Source organism: Pempheris klunzingeri, chromosome 5 (genome assembly GCF_042242105.1).
Source record: "Pempheris klunzingeri isolate RE-2024b chromosome 5, fPemKlu1.hap1, whole genome shotgun sequence".
NCBI classification, from domain to species: Eukaryota; Metazoa; Chordata; class Actinopteri; order Acropomatiformes; family Pempheridae; genus Pempheris; species Pempheris klunzingeri.
In genome coordinates, this window is record NC_092016.1 from 10992536 (window position 1) to 11013245 (window position 20710).

Here is a 20710-nt window from a genome sequence, read left to right on the forward strand (position 1 = left end):
CACATACTTTATTCTGACTTGTACTATTATTGATTATTATTAAAATTGTTTTTTTTCCATTGACAATATGCATACCAGCCACTTTCCCACATTCTTTATGAGAAATTATCTCTCAATTTTCTCTCAAGAAAACATCTCTCTGACATCTAATTCAGGTGCTGATTTCACTCATCTCCTGAGGTTTCTCTGCTCCTTAGCATCTCCTCTTTCCTACTGCATTGCTTAAATTATATTTATTGTCACCAAAGAGTTATTATGTGCAGCTGCAGCCTTGAAATGAGCCACAGCTGTTGGTTAAAACCATCTTGGTCACTTGGAGAATGTTTCAATGAGTAATTATATGTTCATGATACAATGAATGATATGATGTATGTTACAAATGCAGAAAAAGTGCTTAATGCTCGTGAATGACTTGTACAAACTGCAGAGGGGAAAAAGTTTTCTCTTCTTAATCTATACGTAATCTATAAATGTCATCCTGGAATGATACATTTAAACTAGATTTTTAATCAAAAGTAATTCTTTACAGTAGAAATGTTTTTACACATATTCATAGTAAAAACGGTGTCCTTTTGCAGTGTAACATTGTAGTGCAGCGCAGAGCACTGAACTCTGTGCGGTAACAGTGATGTAAAACACCTGCGCTGTGCGTTTAATGAGGAAAAACATGGCTACATGTCTATCTGTGCCCACAACATTAAAAAGTAATTTGGCGTTGTAGGTGGTCTAATTACTCCACATACTACTGGCCAGTTTTAAGTGCTGTGCTTTCAGTTTTATGAGGTCAGTCAATGTTTTGCATGTAACTCACTTTGCCAAGTGACTTCTGAGTGCAGCTGTCAGACAAACATAGTGGACTAAAAAATACGTTTAGGCCTGACACGTAAAAGTAAAAATATTTTTCAAAAGTGAACATGAAGGGAGTAAATGTAGACTGTCTGAGCAGTGGAGGAAAGAAACTAGTATTTAGTATTGTACAGTTTTGAGGTGCAGTAATTGTACTTTGAGTAATTCCATTTTCTGCTACTTTATACTTTTACTTCACTAACGTTATTTAACCAATCCAAGTTATTGATACAAAATAAGATCAACTGATAAATTATGAAGCATTATTATAGATCAAACTTCCCAGCAGTATATAAAGTAGTTGAAATTAGCCCCACTTTTACCAGCTGCAACATCAAAGTGAGTCTTAGCTTAGCTTTTACTTTAGTTTGAGTATATTTTGATACTAATATTTATATAATGCTTATGTATATATTTTAAATGCAGGGCTTTTACGAGTAAGTGTAGAAGACCTGAGTACCTCTCCACCACTGTGTCTAAGTAAATATTAGACTGTAGCTTCTATGTTGTTTTCTTTCATCAGTGACAGACGATGTAACATCATTCTGCACTTGAGCGAGAACATTTGTCTTAGGTCTAGAGGTCCACTTTTTCTAGAAGCTTTCAACCACATCTCATGATCTTCATCAGAGAATGGGCTTTGCACAATAGGAGTTTTCTCACTTGTGACAGAGCTGCTCCACTGAACTGCATTTGAATGCTCCTGAAAAAGCTCAGTTGCCACATGTCGACCTCCTGGTGAGGACCAAGAGATGTGGATTTGAAAAACCTCTCAAATGGACTTAAAGTTAGAATTGTCTTTGTCAAAATCATCCCATTGTCATTAAACATAAGCATCAGCTTCAGTCTTTTCTTCAAATAAGGACATAATAGCCGATGTAGCTGAAGGTTAGCAATACTGGTGGTAGTGGTTGTAATATACAGGAGTAGTTATTGCAGTGATAATAACCACAGGACTAGCAGCAGTTATAGTGTTGAAATAGCTCTCATCTTTCTAATAATAACACCACAGAGGCATGTGGTTTTGAGGCTGTGGGCTGTACACAGAGAGGGATCAGTGTGTTCTCCGGTCAACTCTGGTCTGCATTCCTGACCTTTCTTTGTTTGTCCTTAGAATATGTCAGTGAGGAGAATACATTCTTCTAGCAGCTTGCTCGACACTCTGACCTTCCTTCCTCAAAGCATTAGGGACCTGAAACCAATCTACCAAAAAAAATATTTTCCTATAGGTGGAATTAATGATTTGAGCCAAAAAAGACAGATTAAGTAAGATGAGCGAGTTTCTTATGAGAGGTTTCACGACCCGCTCTACCTTTACTTGCACATAGTGGAAATTTTAACCAAATGTTTGAATCAAATCTTGTAAGCCCTGAGCAGTGCCCCTGGAAATTAAGACCTATACAGACATATAGGGTTTCTCTGCACATGGAGCTCCTGCAGCTCTGGGTTTTTTTTGACGGCGTAGGCCCGCACTGTGCTCAACTACACAGAGCTGTTTTTAAAAAGGGGTCCCTCAGGGGAAGCCGGACTGCGAGGAAAACCAGACAGAGGAAATCACACCCAGTGGCGCCCATGGCAGCCCATCTGGCTCACTCACATCTGCAGAGACATTATCTCTTTAAAAAGTCGGCATGCTTATGGCAGTTACTTTGTGGTTCTTGCAGACGCTGGCTGGAATAAGAGCATTTTGAAATGGTAGCTGAAAATAGAAAATAATAATAATAGATTGCTATCAACGGCATTCAAAATATTAAAGTCAAGGCACTCCAAGTAAAAACAGCTGACGGTAGATTAGTTAGTGTGTGATACTGCAGAGTTAGTGCCTTTCAGGAATTTCTCCCATAAACAGTATGTCTGGACTAATATGTTTTATGTGACACAGCAGAAGAGCAAGAGTATTTTTAAGGGATTTAAACAAGCTGTATGTCATGTCAAGTCTATTTTTAGTAAACTACATCATCCACAACAACTCAAGAGTTTCACCACAAAAACGCTTGATATCAACCGCTGATTTTATAGATCACGACAGACGAAAGAGTAGATAATGACGACCGTGGCTGCCTCCGGACAAACAATTTCATACTTGAGTAGATGACTTCCAGATGGGAGTGGGAGGCAGTGACAGACTTCAGACGAAAATTAAACAGTGCCACTTGACGGGACAGTCAAGTCTGCCACTAGTAGTGCCAACAACAAACATGGTGACGTACACACATGGCCGAGGAGGAGGGTCGGTTTCCACTGCCGAAAATCAGAAGTTCAGATTTCAAAGGTTTTCACTGTTTATGTAAACCTCAAGCTTCAAAAGGGTGGAGATGGTTTTCATGAGATAGTGCGTCTCAGCGTAAATTGGTAAGGTACAGAGTAGAAAACTAAATTCTTGATTTAAATGTTAAAGAGATTGAAATATTGTTCATCTTGCTTAAAAGTAAAAGAGAAAACTACTATATATGATGAATATTAAGCATTTATTTGGTCAGTTATAACCTAAAATTGTATAAACAGCATAATTTAAACGTACAGACAAAAAGAGAATGCAGTGATTTTATTGATTCAGAGGCTGACGAATCTACTTGGAGAGCTTTTATTTTCATACTCTCCTTGGAATAAAACTCTTGCTCAGAGGTGGCACAGAAGGCTCCATGCCGACTTAATTTATGTTCACATTTCCTTTTTCCCCTCCTAACTCAGAGGAATGTGTTGATGTTAGAGCTCCTTTTAATGACACAGGTCCAAGGAATGGGGATAACTCAAGGTCAGAGATATTCATGATACTTTGGAGGGATACTCATAAAGCCACAATGAACTTTCCAGTTGTTTGTTGAACTGGAGGATAACCGCTCTCACACACAAACACACACATAAACACACACACTAAGCTGCAGTAACCCCACTATGAACCAACATTAAGATACTCAGTCTTCAGGCGGCTCAGTCTGGTGCCATGACTGCGAATGATGAGAGACAGCAGCTCATGTCTGTCTTTCAGTCCCACAGAGATGTCCGTGGTCCCCCTCAGAGCGTCCCTGATGTCGCTCATTTGCTTCATCACATAGCCGTTCAGCTGTTGCTCCTCTCTCAGCTCAGTTTCTTGACTTTCTTTGAACTTCACCTCCAGCTCCAGCAGAGACTTGTCCACGTTGGAAAAAGCCTCGCCGATCTGGGAGATCTCCCGCTGAAGGAACTTGCCGTAGCTGTCCTCGCCGTCCAGGTCGTGCGCCACGGTCCGGCCGATGCCCTCCAGCAGCCGCGCCGCGTCCTCCGCCTGCAGCTTGGTGATGATGAAGTCGTCCCGCACCACGGAGTCCCTCTCCTCAGAGGCCCCACAGGGATACACGTCCGAGAATTTGAACAGCATCTGGCATTCCTCCGGGTCTTCAGTCGCATCGTAATCCCCGTCCGGAACGAAGAAGTGATGGAAAGTGCCATTGGAGATCTCCGGCTGGAGGGGCCCGGTGTAGACTGCCGAGCAAAGCGGCAAAGATGTGACTATGATGAGCAGTAGTGGGACGGGATCCATCATGCACCTCCTCTCTCTCTCTTTGGCGAACAGCATCTGCACTGGCAGCCGGATCCAGCGCACAGTTTTCACCCCGGCTCATGTTACACAGTTCCCCGTCACCTAAAAGGCACAGACTGCCTGGCCGAGTCAGGAGGGCCCCTGGTGGCCCCTGGTCCCTCCAACCACTCACTGTCCAACAGAAGTCACATGAAACATTATGACTGAGCGTACACTGTTTCTTATTACCCTTCATATTTGAGCAGAAACTGTATATAGTGTTAATTACATCATTTTTGACGAGCCTCATAAATGCAGAAATTTGTATTTTGTCTTTGGCATCCAGTCATATTTCAAATTTAGAAATTTATGTAGTTGTTATTTAATGGTAATCCTTAAAATATCTGTAATTTTAGAGGAGATAACGTTTTTAATCTTGTGTTTGTGTGCATTATCAAGCTCACAGTTGGCATCTTTTTGTTCTTTCTTCAGTTTTTAATCACTAGAAGCCTTCATTAAAACCTTAATCGTTGTATGTTAGTATAAACAAGCAAGAGCTTGTCTTCTTAAACAAACTCCAAGTCAAGATGCAAGTTTTTCAAGATGATCAAATGCTGACATGGTAATTGAACTATTCCTTTATACATTGTTTCTTTCTTTCAATGTGTAGGACCAATGATATTTGACTGAATACAACCTCGTCTACTGTCAGTCTAATTTGTGTTGTTTAATTCTGACCAATGTCAAAATGAATGAATGGACGACTAAATTAATAAACTGATATTGTCAAAAGAAAAGGAAACTAGATCGTTTCTAACAAATTAAACCAAAACTATGTGCAACAAAGAAAGAAATGGTCTGTTGTTTCTTTATCTTACACATGAATAGGAAGAATAGGTTTTTTCTAATATACAACTGTTAACAATAAATGTTTTGAATGTCAGCAGACAGGAGCTCTTGGCTTGTGCATTGGATTCCCAGACTGTGAGGGTGCAGTTAGAGCTTACTCCGATGACTTCAGTCAGGTGATTACATTACTGCATGAAGGGAGAGTCCTCTGGGCTACGATCCCCTCTGCTGCACATCCTGTCTTGGATAATTACATCATCACAGGGTGGTCTCAGATACAGCTCTCAGCATGTCAGCAAAACTCACACAAACTGGAAACATATGGCAAACTGTAAACACAGGGCTGGAAATGGTCAGTTTCATCCGCAATGTGATCCATTCATTCATGTTCCTTATAGTATTGGGAGCGGCAGAGGGGTTGTGTTTTTGTTGCAACACAACATGGAAGAGACAGTATAAAGAAAGACAGAAGGTTTGGGAATAGTATTTGAATGATCTGTAGATATTGGACAAAGGAAAATCAATCACGGCTGATCATATTGCCAGCGGCTAATACTTAATATTCTAGATACAGGAGTTGCTGCCTATGTTTCTTCCCTCTAACAATTCTGGAGTGAGAGCTTCAAGCAGACTCCAGAGACAGCGGCAGTAGGATAAAAGCAGGATTTACCTTGTCAGGATACAGGTCAGCTACACGTAGGCCGTCAGCAGCTAAAAAAACCCAGGGATCATGCAGGAAAGCAAAAGTCCAAACAATGGACTGCAGGGATCAAAGACGCAAAAACAGGAAGATAGATCTAAGACAACAAAGCTGGAACACAGTGGCGAGGAGGCAGAACAACAGCTAAAAGGCAGATATAGATTTATACTGGGAGCTGATGAGGGAATTGGGAGCAGGAGTTCAGGTGGATGAGGAGGAAACTGACCTTTTTCAGAGCAGACGTTTTCACTTGTCACAGCAGGAAAAGCTCAGGTGTAATTAATACAGTTAATGATGGCTCTGTTCCCTTTACATGTATCAGTAAACTATATTAGTGAGACAACATACACAATGGCAGGGCTCTGGAACTAGTAAAACTAAACTGAGAGCAGCCCTTATTGGTGTTACCAGTTACACTGTGTCAATATATCTGTTTAGCGCACAGGTAAGGGGGGAGATTAATCAGACACAATCAGTCATAACACTCTCTGTCCAGGTTCAGATCCTTTTTTTCCCTCACTATTCACGCAGCAATTTTGTTCTTAATTCTCAGTAATTATTTGCAAGAAACAATTATTTGTTGCAATTAGGCTCTTTGCTTTCCATACCTGCTTAAAATAGTTAAATTAACTGGAGCCTCTGAAGACACCATTCAAGTCCATTGCTCACTCCAAGGGGAACAAGCTATAAACAAAACGCTAAAATATTATCCTCTTATGAAATTTTTATGCTGGAGAGGTAGCGTAAAGTGGATTTTTGAGAAAACAGCTGCCTGTTTTGGCTGGGAATGAAAGTAAAATGACAGTAATTTTGGGGGACTGTCACCATAAACAACATCTTTTAGATTACACACAGTATTTGATCTATTGATGAAATAAAAGTATTGATTAGTGCAGCTTTTCTCTTTCTGCATCTTTTACGTACTGATGATACAGTACCACTCTGTAAATATTACTGAAGAGAATTTTGATTTCTGAAGACTTGAAGTGAGGCTGACCTCTCTGTTGACTGACTTAAACCTTTGGGACTTTGGGATCTTATTGCATTTTATTGAATTTATCTATTATTACTCAGACTTATTATAAGTCTGAGTCATGACCTGACAGTAATTTATGTGAGATCTGTTAAAGTTGTGTCACTGTTGCAGCACAATAATGTAGTCATAACATTCAGTATGAAGTGGTGGAAATATTTGCCAGTTGTATTTTAGAACAATAGCGAGACACCTCTTAGCTGCATACTTTGTGTTTCCTGGCAACTGTAACTTTTGGTCACCAAAGTGAAGGTTTTAGGCAACAAAAAAAAAGAATTGTTTGTTTGGAGACCTCTGGCGCACTGTTGAACACAGTGTTGAATGAAGGATAGGAGCAAAGACAGCTTGAGGCTTCCCCTGTCTGGCAGACTTTCTCTGTTTCTTCTTAAGTATCACACCTGAATAAATACGGCGTCACTCAACATTAACAGTGAAAGAGTAAACTGACTAGCTTGTCTAAGCAGAGGGGGAACTGCAGGGCAAAGCTGCCTGAAAGCAGATGTTTGCACCAGATGTAACAACAAATATAATTTAGTGGAGTTGGGAGGGATGTTCTTGTTGATCCTCTACTGTATAATGTTGTGTGTGTGTGTTTGTGTTTGTGTGTGTGTGTGTGTGTGTGTGTATACGAAGGCCTGAAGGCTGCAGTTTGGATAGATGCCTGTCAGATGGTGGTGATGGGTTTCCTCTCAGCCTGCAGGGTCAAGGGCCTGAAGGCTGAGTGGGAGGCTGCAGAGGTAGGCAGCTAGCTCACAGTCTCACAGTGAATCTTAATGACCCCATGCTCATCACAACCAGAGGAATTATTTAGATTTGATCATTCGTTTCAGAGAAGGTTTTAGTCAGTCGTTAGCAGTAAAGCAAGGTTTATCTATTTATTCTATTTCATGTAGCCCTTCAATAAAACAAGTTCTTAGATGGAATACATATATTTACAGTACAGGCCAAAAGTTTGGACACACCTTCTCATTCAATGCGTTTTCTTTATTTTCATGACTATTTACATTGTAGATTCTCACTGAAGGCATCAAAACTATGAATGAACACGTGTGGAATTATGTACTTAACAGAAAAGTGTGAAATAACTGAAAACATGTCTTATATTCTAGGTTCTTCAAAGTAGCCACCCTTTGCTCTGATTACTGCTTTGCACACTCTTGGCATTCTCTTGATGAGCTTCAAGAGGTAGTCACCTGAAATGGTTTTCACTTCACAGGTGTACCTTGTCAGGGTTACTTAGTGGAATTTCTTTCCTTATTAATGGGGTTGGGACCATCAGTTGTGTTGTGCAGAAGTCAGGTTGATACACAGCCGACAGCCCTATTGGACAACTGTTAGAATTCATATTATGGCAAGAACCAATCAGCTAAGTAAAGAGAAACGAGTGGCCATCATTACTTTAAGAAATGAAGGTCAGTCAGTCCGGAAAATTGCAAAAACTTTGAATGTGTCCCCAAGTGCAGTAGCAAAAACCATCAAGCGCTACAACGAAACTGGCTCACATGAGGACCGCCCCAGGAAAGGAAGACCAAGAGTCACCTCTGCTGCTGAGGATAAATTCATCCGAGTCACCAGTCACTCAGAAATCACAAGTTAACAGCAGCTCAGATTAGAGACCAGATGAATGCCACACAGAGCTCTAGCAGCAGACACATCTGTAGAACAACTGTTAAGAGGAGACTGCGAATCAGGCCTTCATGGTCAAATAGCTGCTAGGAAACCACTGCTAAGGAGAGGCAACAAGCAGAAGAGATTTGTTTGGGCCAAGAAACACAAGGAATGGACATTAGACCAGTGGAAATCTGTGCTTTGGTCTGATGAGTCCAAATTTGAGATCTTTGGTTCCAACCGCCGTGTCTTTGTGCGACGCAGAAAAGGTGAACGGATGGATTCTACATGCCTGGTTCCCACCGTGAAGCATGGAGGAGGAGGTGTGATGGTGTGGGGGTGCTTTGCTGGTGACACTGTTGGAGATTTATTCAAAATTGAAGGCATACTGAACCAGCATGGCTACCACAGCATCCTGCGACATGCCATCCCATCCAGTTTGTGTTTAGTTGGACCATCATTTATTTTTCAACAGGACAATGACCCCAAACACACCTCCAGGCTGTGTAAGGGCTATTTGACCAAGAAGGAGAGTGATGGAGTGCTGCGCCAGATGACCTGGCCTCCACAGTCACCGGACTGTGACTGTGAATCGAGTTTGGGGTGAGCTGGACCGCAGAGTGAAGGCAAAAGGGCCAACAAGTGCTAAGCATCTCTGGGAACTCCTTCAAGACTGTTGGAAAATAAAGTTCTTTACAAATAGCTGCATGGGAGCACTTTTCAGTCTGGGCTGATAGCAAAATAGGAAGTTCTTTGCAATAATCCTGTTTTCTTAAGCAATTTGAAACAGTGTATTGTTTTATTCTTGCAGATAACATGCCACTGACAAATAGATCTCTTCACATAAAAAGATTCCCAGAACATTTAACAGCTGAGATAGATTATCAAAAATATAACTATCAAAAGCATCAGCTGCAAGCACCAGTGTTTTGTTTTTTTATTCCAAAGACAAAAGACATTTGTTAGGCTCTCTATTCTGCACCAGTGCTCAACAATCACAGGGGAGAAAATCCATTGATGCAGAGGAAGTAATTTCTCCACCGTCAGAAACCTCGATGGACTATAATGCAATACGGCCTTTAAACATATCATTTTGTGTTATCTTTCACCTACTTTAGAATTAAAATCGCTGTCACTGTATTTTTTCACCCTCTTCCTACACATACAAACCACTGTTGAATGATGACACTTTTAAAAGCCCACACACTCTCCATTGTTTAAAAGCAATAAGGTCACAAACCCTCTGGAAAGTGGGAGCACTTAAAATGGATCTGCTGGAAATTAACCCACTGAAGGTTACAAATGTGCAAATGAGAGTGGATGCTTTCATCGTGCCTCTTCTGCCATTATTAAATGGAACATTGTTTATGGTAGATAAACCTCTGCTCTCCCCTCTGACACCAACTCTGTGAGACTACACATGTGTTGAACCCTCTCCCGTGGAAGCACATCGTCAGTGTGTTTTCAATCAGCCTATAATCCAGACATGCAGCTCCTATTCTGCTCGTCCATTGACAATAAATATATGCAGAAATTGTCTTTGTGTATTGTCTTTAAATGTCAAAGCCAGAAATATAGAAAGCTGTTTATTTATCCTTAGAGGATAGTTCTCTCTTTGTTCTATACTCCACAGGATTATGTTCCTCAGTCTGCTCTTCAAACTGTTTTGTCCTAAATTGTCTGCTCAAGTTTCCTGTCTCACCAGCTCCAAGATGCCTGAACTTGCCATCCAGTTTCCACGGGGAGTTTCCAGAACTGTTTTCAGTGAATCTCTACATGGTTTATCATTTAAACTAAAGATGTTGATGACCAAGCAAATCAGCACTGTGGCTGCTAGCATCAGTGTCCTTGTAGCAGAGACCCATCAGAAGTCTGTGGTCATTTTCTCTTGCATCCAAACTAACAGACATTTGGGTAAATACAAATCTTCCTAATGATATTTACAGATACACAAACATAAACCAGCAAGACAATTGTTTAAGGGGGGGCCATGTGGATGCAGTATATCACACTTTTACATATGAGAACAAAATGGTGGATTGGTGTGCAAGTGTTTACCCTGGAGCAACCTGCACTTTAAAGGCAATGATTGCATTGTACATGGGGAGAGAAAAATAAAATTGTTGCAGTCTACAATGACACGGATGCATATAAATTAAATTTATATGGCAAGATTGTTTTTTCCAATAATGTCAAATTAGATTTGCCAGCACACATTTACCAATATACCACAAGCACTACTAATTTTAATAAATTTTTCTCACTTGAAATGGCCCAGATGCATTCTTGATTTACCTACTTCAACAGTTACAATGTGATTTAAGTAACAAGTGTGAGATTTTAAACACGACTTTCCAGGCGTGCTGCCAGCTTAAATTAAAACTCATCTTGGACAGACCTCAGTGCTTAATAAGAGGAGGCAGTAAAGACTTAAATGTATTGATAAGAAATATGCTGACAGCCTGTGAACAGGGACGCATTTTTGAAAGTCTAATAAGTGTAATAATTACTCTGTCAGGCTTTACTTTGGCACAGTGGTGCTTACAGCTAAATGCTAACGTCAGCATGCTAACCTGCTCACAGTGACAATGCAAACGTGCTGATGCTAAACAGGCTTAAAATTTACCATGGTCACTATCTCATTTTAGTGTGTTGAAGTGCTATGAATTTCTAATTAGCTCAAAAGTATAGCTGAGGCTGATGGGAATTAAGCATGAAATTTGCAGGTACTTGTCCATAAACCAAAATGTTGGACCTCTCAAAATTATGACCTGGATGGAAAGTCAGGAAATCACAAAAACTATTATAAGTCATGTTGATGGTGAATGTCAACATTTCACGACAATCCATCCACTAGTTGTCAAGACGTCTCACTCAGAACATCAAATGTCAACAACATGGTGGTGTAACAAGAAAATGGATCAACAAAATGAACGGGGTTCAGCCTCTGGGCACCATGAACTTCTGTGCAAAATGTCATGGCTGTTCACGTAATCATTGCTGAGATATTTCAGAGTGAACAAAAGCGGTGGACGGACAAACAGACCACCACTGCCAGTCCTAGAGCCATGCTGCCAAAATGGCTTAAGATCAGTCACTAATCAGAAGAAATCAGTGAAAAGTATTTTCATTACACATATTTTGTCTTGGGTGTTTGCATCTCTTTAACTCAGCAGAGCGTGTGGAGAAGTGAGCACTCCCTCTCTAATGTTGGAAACAGTTTCCTGCACCCAGCGAGCTCAGAGCTCTGATGATTTGTGGATGTCTGTGTTGTGACTCCTTTGTCCCCTGCTGGTCATCCTTGACTCCTTGTCCTGTTTACACCTCAGTGCTGTTGGATTTATGGCCACATTCCCAGCGGGTCCGCTGATTACCTTCCTAACCTGCACTGTAAATCTGTGCTGTGTGAATAACACGAATCACCTGGAAATCCTCTGAGAGAACAAAAACTTATGTCAGCAGTCTGCACGAGAGGGAGAGTGGTTAAAATAACTGATATATGAAGCTGTGGTTGGAATTATGTCTGCTCTGGAAAACAGTTCTGCTCTGAATGTGAATAAGCGCTGCCACAGTTATATCGGTAGACAGTCCCACAGGTTTCACTTTGGTGCCCTGCAGAAAGACCCCAACTGCTGCAGCTACGTGCAGCTGAGCAGGAGAATAAATGTTATGTTGAACCACAGCGTCTTTCTTTTTGTCGGGAGCAGATGATATATGTATCTGCTACCCTCCCTAGAGCCTGTTTCCTAGCATTTAGAGCATTACACAGTATTATGGAGCAATGTGTTTAGGTGTGGGCCGTGTTAACACGCAACGCACTCTGCTGATGTACAGCAAGAGATGGGACAGTAGATGTATTCAAGGGTTGAACCTCAGTCCATTTAATCTGTGACAAATAACAAAAAACAAGTTTAGGGTGCGCACTATTAGTAGCTCTAGCTCACCTCATGGTAATCTGAGTAAATAGTACGCTCCATTTAGGTGAAGCTGAGGGGGTGAAAGGCCGATTCCTGTTCTAGAGTAAAAGGAGAGCAGTAGTGATACTAAGTGCACTTACTCAAGGCCAGTTTTTCAATTTAGTTTTTAGGTACATGCACTTTTACTCGAGGATTTCCATTTTGTGCTACATCCAGTGACACAAAAAGAGAGATTCATATATATCACAGTCACAGTGACCCGTTTCTTTTTCCGCTGAACACGTTTAATACACCGAGTACCTTTAGCTGTTGATAATCCTGTAATTTAAAGTATGTAGGATTTTGAATGAAGGACTTTAACTTGTAGTGAAATATTGTTTTTGTTGTATTGGTCTTTTTATTTAAGGAGAGGGTTTGAGTGCTTGAGTTGAGTCCACCACTATAGGACAATAGGTGGCCCCTTGATGTGGTGGTGCAATTTCAGCTCTTTTCCTCTTTTCTTCAGTTTTAAGTTGATTTTTATTGTGTTTTGACTCTACTACAAGACAGACGTGCATGCATCCATTTCTGAACTTTCCCTATAGGATCCAAAGTGGTGGAAATGTGAAACCACAGCTTTTTATGCCCGTATGTAATGTCTGCTGCTTAAAGAGGTGAAAGGAAATATCTCAGTGTGAGCATCCAACAGTAAGACAGAGCACAGGAAATAATACAAGAGTTAAACGTCTGTCATCAGAGCTCAAAGTAAACCAAAACCATTGCGTGTTTCATTCGCAATGTTTAGATTTTCCTGTAAAAAATGAAGGCCAGTGTTAACTGACACGACAGAAACGGAAAAGCAGTTAGCAGTGAGGGCTGAGCAGGAGTGGCAGTGCATGAACAGTCATAACGTAGTGGGAAAATACTCAAGTAGTGGGTTTTGCGATAGAAACGCAATCTTTTTAACAGTATGTTATATGAACACTCTTTGGCAAGAGGATTTGTGGTCTGTGAAAATAACAGGGGGAAAAAAAGAAAACAATCTCTCCACTCTGCTGAGCTCCAGTTTGTTCCATAAGCAGATTTAGTTAAATTTGGATAGTCACGAAGATGATATCAGCTGGGCCCAGAGGCTGTTTCTCTGTTGTTTCCTATTCTAACAGTAACAGAAATGAAGAAAGCAGATTTGATTTAAAAGATACAATCCATGATTTATTACACAAAAGAGTGATATCCAAATTATTTTATGTTACATTATTTTTATACAGTTCAATATGTTTTTACATGTAAACAGGAACGAAGTAAACAATGTTATTGATACACTTCATGTCACGACTGATACCATCCTTTTGTACAGTTGAATCTATGGTCTGACGTCACTGTGCTTCCACGACAAGTACATGACTTGCTCAAGCACAATCCTATTAGGAAGCATAGCACAGAACAGAAAGCTTAATCCCCCCCTAGACTGCTATGTTTTCAGAGATGTGCAAGGTCATGCCATTATTACTTACTATGTGATACCCATATTGTGCTACTGCCAACAGTAGAAAGCATGAAAAACACCTTTCCACCACTGTGCAGCATTTGTATTAGTGAGAGTGTGAACCGATGCTCTCAGAGAGGAGATGATAACAGGAAAAAGATCCATTTGGAAATAATTAGAAGCTGGGCAAGTTAAACATCCAAGGTCATGTAGTTATTCATTCATAAAATTACCCCTATCCCTTTAAGTTAAAGACTTGCACTGTTAGGGGATAAGCATAATTCAAATTCCCTGTTGAGTGTTCAAACAGAGCAAGTCTGAGGATTCACGTGTTTAGTTTTTTCAGAATCTCCTTGAAATTCAGTTCAGGCCAAATTATCTAAATGACTCTGGAGTCCAAGCTAATATTTAGAAAATACTCTTACAGTATAAAATTCTGACACATAATGTCTCCAAAAACAATCAACACTGAAAACGGGAGGTGATATGTTTAACACGCTGTTAACAACTTTACAGAAGTTAGCTCTGCTCGAAGCAGGTGTTAGGTCATGCATACTCGACAGTACAAATGTACCAGTACATTTACATCTGCATCTGTTCAAAGTAAATGTAGCACTCAAGGATAACAACATGCATAGATTTTCAATGTTCACATAGCAGGGAAGTTATTCTGAAAACCTGGACAAGTTTCCTACATAATGGAATAAGATTTTAAAACAAATGTCTCTCTCTTGTGAATGAAATGATTATGAGCACTGGATTGAACATTACGACCTGAACGCATCATTATTTCTTAACCGACAACCTGCATCATATGTCTTCCTTCCGAACTGTGTGATTATATTCCATGATTTCCACTCTGCTCTAATATACTTAATGTGATTATGCACAAAAAAAATGCTTTTACATGCTTTTAACTGTGACTGTGAATTATAGTCATGCAAATGCACTGCAGTGCAAAAATATATATCTAAAAAAGCAGGATAACTTTGACTGCATCTTAGAAAATATGATAAAAATTGATCATCTGCAAACATTCAGAGGACACCTGAGAAATGTGGACGTTACTTTGTCTATCTGAGGGTGAAAGCAGGTGAACTCATACTGATAGCACAAAATAAAGAGTATAAAAACATTACGTACATCATAAAATGTATATACAAAGGGCAGCAACATAAATAAATAAATAAACACAGCTAAATAATGTACACTTTTTAAAACAAGTTTTTCAGTGTTGTGCACTGCATTCAGGGTAGCAATATTCTTTACCTTCAGCTCTTAGATTTCTTAACTTTCACATTTACTCTGCTATATGTTGTTAACTCTGCATCTTCTTTATCATAATTTATAACCTTTGATTACGTTTTTGGGCCAATGTTACAGTTCTCATCACCTACAAAATACAAAACCTCATCGTTCATTCATACTGTTTACTCCACAACTCTCCACCTCGACATGAATCCAACAGGAAATGATTATGATTCTGACTCAGCCTCACAGATGGACATTTCGCTCATGTTGCCTGTTTTCCTGAGTTCTCTAATCCGTGACCACAGAACTGACCACAATAAATGACTCTGCTATAACCAAAACCTTATTCCTCAGTTTCACATCGATAAAGGTCTGACAGCAGCAGAGACCACATCTGACCGAGTGCTTCGCGAAAGACTATGACTGAAGTATGTTAGTGTACTTTGTGAGTGAGGAGCAGTGGATAGATGTTCTTTGCAAGCTGAACATCCAAGACCACAGGTATGTCTAAGTGATCCAAGTTTCAACCACGCTTCAGGGCTTCCAACAGCAAATGAAAAACAGGCCGCGAGCACAGAGCGGAAGAGCAGATTTGCAGCTCCTGCATGTGAGTGTATACATTGTTCATGATGGGAGTCACATTACAACATACTGTGAACCGTTGACGTATTTCAGAGCCATTAGCTGAGACCCGAGTAGGTACTGTGGTGCGACTCGCATCCAAAGCAAATCCTTACAGGAGAGTTCAGAGAGGTTACAGAAGATCAGACAACAGAACAAGAAGAGAGAATATTTCTTGCACTTGAAAAAGCACGTGCAGCACAAACAGGCACACGTGATGTTGGTGACACAATTGTGGTGGGCACAACTGTAGGCACAATCAAATCGCACTAAGTTCACATTTCCTCAACTCATGACAGTCAAGCTCAGCAGTAGCGCAAACAGAGACTAGCACACAGCTCACACTGAGTACAGACACACGTGAACCAGGCATCAAGACACGGACTTTGTCTATCAAAAGGTACAAAACAATATTACCATGCACTTTAAATGATTTCATTGAGAATTCTTTGTCAAATGTACTGAACAGATGCTAACATCCTTCACGATGAGTGCTGTTGCTCTTATTTTTGTTCTTTTTTCTTTGCAGATTACAAAATGGCCGCAAATATTAATCGGCATGCTTCAAGGGCCATAGACAGTCGCTTTGCAAGGATAGTGTCCATTGTATTTGGTAGCCACATCACCAGAATCACTTTTGCAACAAGAAAACACCACAGTAGCTCTGCCCCATGCCCAGCAGAACGACGGCTCTGCTGATGCACATGGGAGAAAAACACGGCCATGCTGCGAGCTGCACCAAACTGCAGAGTCAAAGCGGAGTGTTAGCTGCCACACAGAGAGAGTGCAGGATGGATGCCAAAAGTGAACAGTGGTGATTCTGCAGCCCTTGATCTGCATAGTAAACATTACAATTGCACAGGGTTTTCCAGTGAAGCCATGACACAGCACGGGCACAAGGGCCTGCTGGATGAAGCCAGGTGAGGGATCGGGGCGGGACGGGAAGCGTCAGAGCCGGAAACTAAGAGCAGTGCCAACACTGGACGTGGAACAGATGGCGAGGGAGCGGCCAGGATCGGAGCCTGAAGCCAGACCGGTTTGGGGGAGGATCTGGTTACTGAAGAGGGTGTCTTTGGTGTACAGAATCAGCCGAGTGAAGCTAGACTCTCAAAGCTAAGATACATGAATAAGCGGACAGGGAGGTTGCGCCTGTGAGTTGAGGGCTGTGCGGCGTGTAGTGGAGACGTGGGGGTAAAGCTAAGGCCACTCGTGGTGATAACGTCGTCCGTTCTTCTTTCTCTCCTTCTGCAAGTGCTCAAGTTCTGCTTCATACATCATCTCCTGCATCAGGTACTTTTCCCTCCTCATACGGTCACAGAGATCCTTCGGCATGTCCGGAATGAGGTACGCTATGAAGGACTTGATCCCAAACACCAGGTGCTGAGGAAAGCATTAATCATTTATTAGTTACCTTCCACTGAAGTCACACACACTGTAGCAGCTGCATAATTCAATAAACATGCAAAGGTTAACATTGTGTTTACAACAATAACGTATTTTATATGCCCTATAATGTTATATATCTTATGCCAGATTTTCAGCTGTACAAATCAATGCACAAGGCTGCGTAGTCAGGGAGAGCTTTTCAAAGAATGAAGAAAAAACATGGTGGCTTTTTTTTAGCTGGACCACCATGTAATTTGGAATTTTTCCTATGGGTTTTGAGTGAAATTTCTCAATCTTCTGTGGCAGCAATAATCACTTATAGCATGAAAATGACCAAAATTGGGTTCAGTTAGGAAATTATGTAATATAAGTAAAAAAAATCTATAAATCTACAAATTTGCTTTTGTTTCACAGGCTTGAGAAGACGTGGGGAGATTAAGTTTTAGCTGCTTGTCTTGTTGGTAAACACACACAAAAGAAGTGGGGAGTGCTGGCAGACCTCAAAGACGATGATGAAGGCCAGCCTGGCGGCTAAGACGTGCCAGAACTGCAGGGTGAATTCATACGGCACTGGGTTCCACGGCGGTGCTCTGTAGTCTCTGTATCTGCAGTATCTGGACTGGCTGCCGTTCCTCTGCTCGAACACAGACAGGCTGCTGTTCATGTAGCCTTGCAAACACCTGAGGACGAGAGGAGCAGCTATCGAACCATGACACAAGAAACTCAGCCGGATATGTTTAAAGCTTGCACATTACATCTAATGCTTACTCATCCTCATGGTGGTGTCCTTTGTCCGCACATGGACCATATTTGAAGGCGTAAACAAAGCGAGGGATGTAGTCTGAGGTGATGGCAATGACAAAGGCGTTGGTGATGACTGCCAGCACGCCAATACCTTCGAGAATCCCATGCCAGATACCTGATGGCCAAATCAGAGGAGAGTAAACGTTTTACATCACTTTATAAAATGTAACAGAAGGTTGTAAAGAAAATTTGCCTACAGCAGGATGGTTTAGAAACCCTAACAACTTTATCTACAGTACAACATATACTGTAGTGACAAAAGGTCTGAAGCTTCCGAAGCCTTTAATTAGTGAAACATTAAAATGGAAGTAGACAATATTTTGCTTTGAATCATCATTGTGATGTTAATTGCACCGTGTAATGGATCTAGAGAGTTCAAAAGTTGCTTACTTCCACTTTTAAGTGCAACAAGCAGAAGATAATGACAGACAACTGAAATGGAAAATTTAATTTTTATCACAAAACCCTTCATTTGCAACAGTTTTCCACATTTCAGGAATTATTTTCTTGTAATTTAGCCTTCTTAATCGCTCACTTTCCTTCATCATGCTTCATTTATTTTCTTTTAAGTTAGTTCAACAGCCTCCAGAGATGGCGCAATGATATATTGTTTATATATACGCACATGTAGTCATGTGACTCAATAGTTTGTTGGCTGTGTTACTGAAAATACAGCATGTTTTATGGCTGCATTAGAACAGAGAACAGAAAAGAGGCTACTGTACTGTCAGTGGAGAAAAATCTGTTTTTTGTGCATTAGATTTGTCTTTGTATGATCTGTAAATATCAGCTTAAGCCTACAAAGACGCTTTGATCTTTGAAACATAATGTGTTCATTACAGCTAAAGACTTCTGGGTGGATTCTTCCTTTAATTACAGGGCAACATGCCACAAGAAGCATTTGGTTGTATATCATATTGCTGTCGGAGTCATATGGGGAAGTGGGCTGGTGAAGCATATGGTGGTACAGAAGCAGTTGATATGGCAGCTATAGGATGGAAAGTGTTTGGTTTCCACAATGTTTTAATGCTGGAAAATGTGCTTCTGATCTAAAAATAAAACAGTCACTGTGTGAGAGACACCTAGGGGGTGCGGAGGCAGTCAGAGCTCACGCTGACCTATGTCAGTGGCTCGGGCTGGCATGGGTCTCCTCCACTGAGTGACAAACTTGTAGGCGTCAAGACGAATCTCAATGATGTTGTTGAGCAGAGCCAGCAGAGGAGCCAGTGGGAACGCTGCTACAAAGATGGTGGTGAAGCCAAACTGGAGAACTGCAGAGGAAACAACGATTTGGATAAGCTTCATAGGATGCCCATAATCTGGATTTTTCCCATCCCACTTCAGACAAATACAACACTACAGAAAAAGAGTAGTGTTTTACCCATTTCAAGGTATTCATCCACCAATCCATGTGCGTTCATCGGCTGCAGATTCCAGTCTTTGTCCCACTGAGGAAGCTGGGTTTTATTCTCTACATTTTGCCCTGCACCACCTCCTTTCTTCATCTTCCTACGAGACCACCAGTTCTGCAGCAAACTGAAAGTGTACAAAGTAGCTAACTGTCAACTCAAAGCAATTAATTCTGACAACGAGCTGAGAACTGCAAGAACCCGTTTACTAAGCCCCACACAAGAGGATCTGTGTTTTCGCAGAAGAAAATCCTTTTCATATGCTAATTAGTCTAAGGACAAAAACAAAACGGTACAGGAATTACCTACGCACTGTGCGCAGTCAATCACTTGAATTTACAGCATTGAGGCTGAAATATGGCTTCTCTAATGGTTCATGGAGAAGGAACCACATGATTATAATGAAATAGTACTTACGGATATCCAAGCTCCATGAAGTTGTTCCAGATTTGTTTGAAGAACATGATGACTCCCATTTGCAGGCACAGATCAATCAGACAGCCGCTGGGGTGACACTGAGAAAAATACATTTAAATAAAAAAACTGTGAAATCCATATTTCATGCCCGGTTATTCAAAGCCATGAGGAAATCCTGAGACACACTTCATCCCATTCTGATTTTTGATCATTAACATTTTAAATCCCAGTAATTAGGGGCGAGATTAATGGTTCACATATTAATGTACAGGCGGATCATTAGAAAGATGAATTACTTGAAAATTCTAAATATAGTCTAAAACACAAGGCAATGATCAGCCCACGTATGGTGATGCCTAATTGCACTCACCTCCTCCAGTCTCCATCGATTGAAGAGTTTATTGTATTTTCCAGGCCTGCCAGCAAACCTGAAGAGATCGAGATTGGCAACATTAGCTTCGAAATACAATCAAATGAAGACTAATAAACCATGAGCAGAAAAAAAGCACTTAAAGGTGATAATTATGTAAGATAAACCACAGCTTGGTTATATTTCATGACAGGGCAGTATTTCTTAAATCCTGAACAGCTAGAATTGAAAGGGAAGGAGTCTTGGCAATCATGACATGGGAGTTTGAAACAAAACATCTTTGCACAATTTCTCATCAACTTCACTGTAAACAGGAACTGGAGAGTTCATGGAAGTCAGCCTACCTTCCGAGAAAGAAAGCAATGTAAAATGTGGAGCTGTTCAAATTTACAAACTGGAACAGGAACATCTTCAGAGCAAAGCTGTTCTCCCACTCAGACTCTGTCCGTGGGTGCTCTGAGGGGGGAGAAACAGGGGTTGTGGGGAGGACGAGGGAGAAAATAATTGCTTGCCAACCATCTGGGAAGCAAGAGAT

The 20710-nt window shown here is 40.9% G+C and overlaps 2 protein-coding genes across 2 annotated transcripts in view; both read right to left on the minus strand.

Moving 5' to 3' along the window:
* Nucleotides 1-3295: 3295 nt before the first annotated feature.
* Nucleotides 3296-4396, minus strand: fibina (fin bud initiation factor a). Its single transcript, XM_070831153.1, has one exon. It carries the CDS (start codon nt 4367-4369, stop codon nt 3740-3742), a length of 630 nt encoding a protein of 209 aa, XP_070687254.1. The 5' UTR covers nt 4370-4396; the 3' UTR covers nt 3296-3739.
* A 12566-nt stretch (nt 4397-16962) lies between these two features.
* ano3 (anoctamin 3) overlaps nt 16963-20710 on the minus strand; it is a 28934-nt gene continuing 25186 nt past the window's right edge. Inside the window, exons 18-25 of the mRNA XM_070830244.1 lie at nt 20520-20631; nt 20176-20233; nt 19806-19903; nt 19361-19515; nt 19098-19250; nt 17944-18094; nt 17675-17855; nt 16963-17169 (exon numbers count right to left, since the gene is read on the minus strand). Of these exons, the coding sequence (XP_070686345.1) occupies nt 16987-17169; nt 17675-17855; nt 17944-18094; nt 19098-19250; nt 19361-19515; nt 19806-19903; nt 20176-20233; nt 20520-20631 (1091 nt within the window). The 3' untranslated portion in view covers nt 16963-16986. The remainder of the gene's footprint in view (nt 17170-17674; nt 17856-17943; nt 18095-19097; nt 19251-19360; nt 19516-19805; nt 19904-20175; nt 20234-20519; nt 20632-20710) is intronic.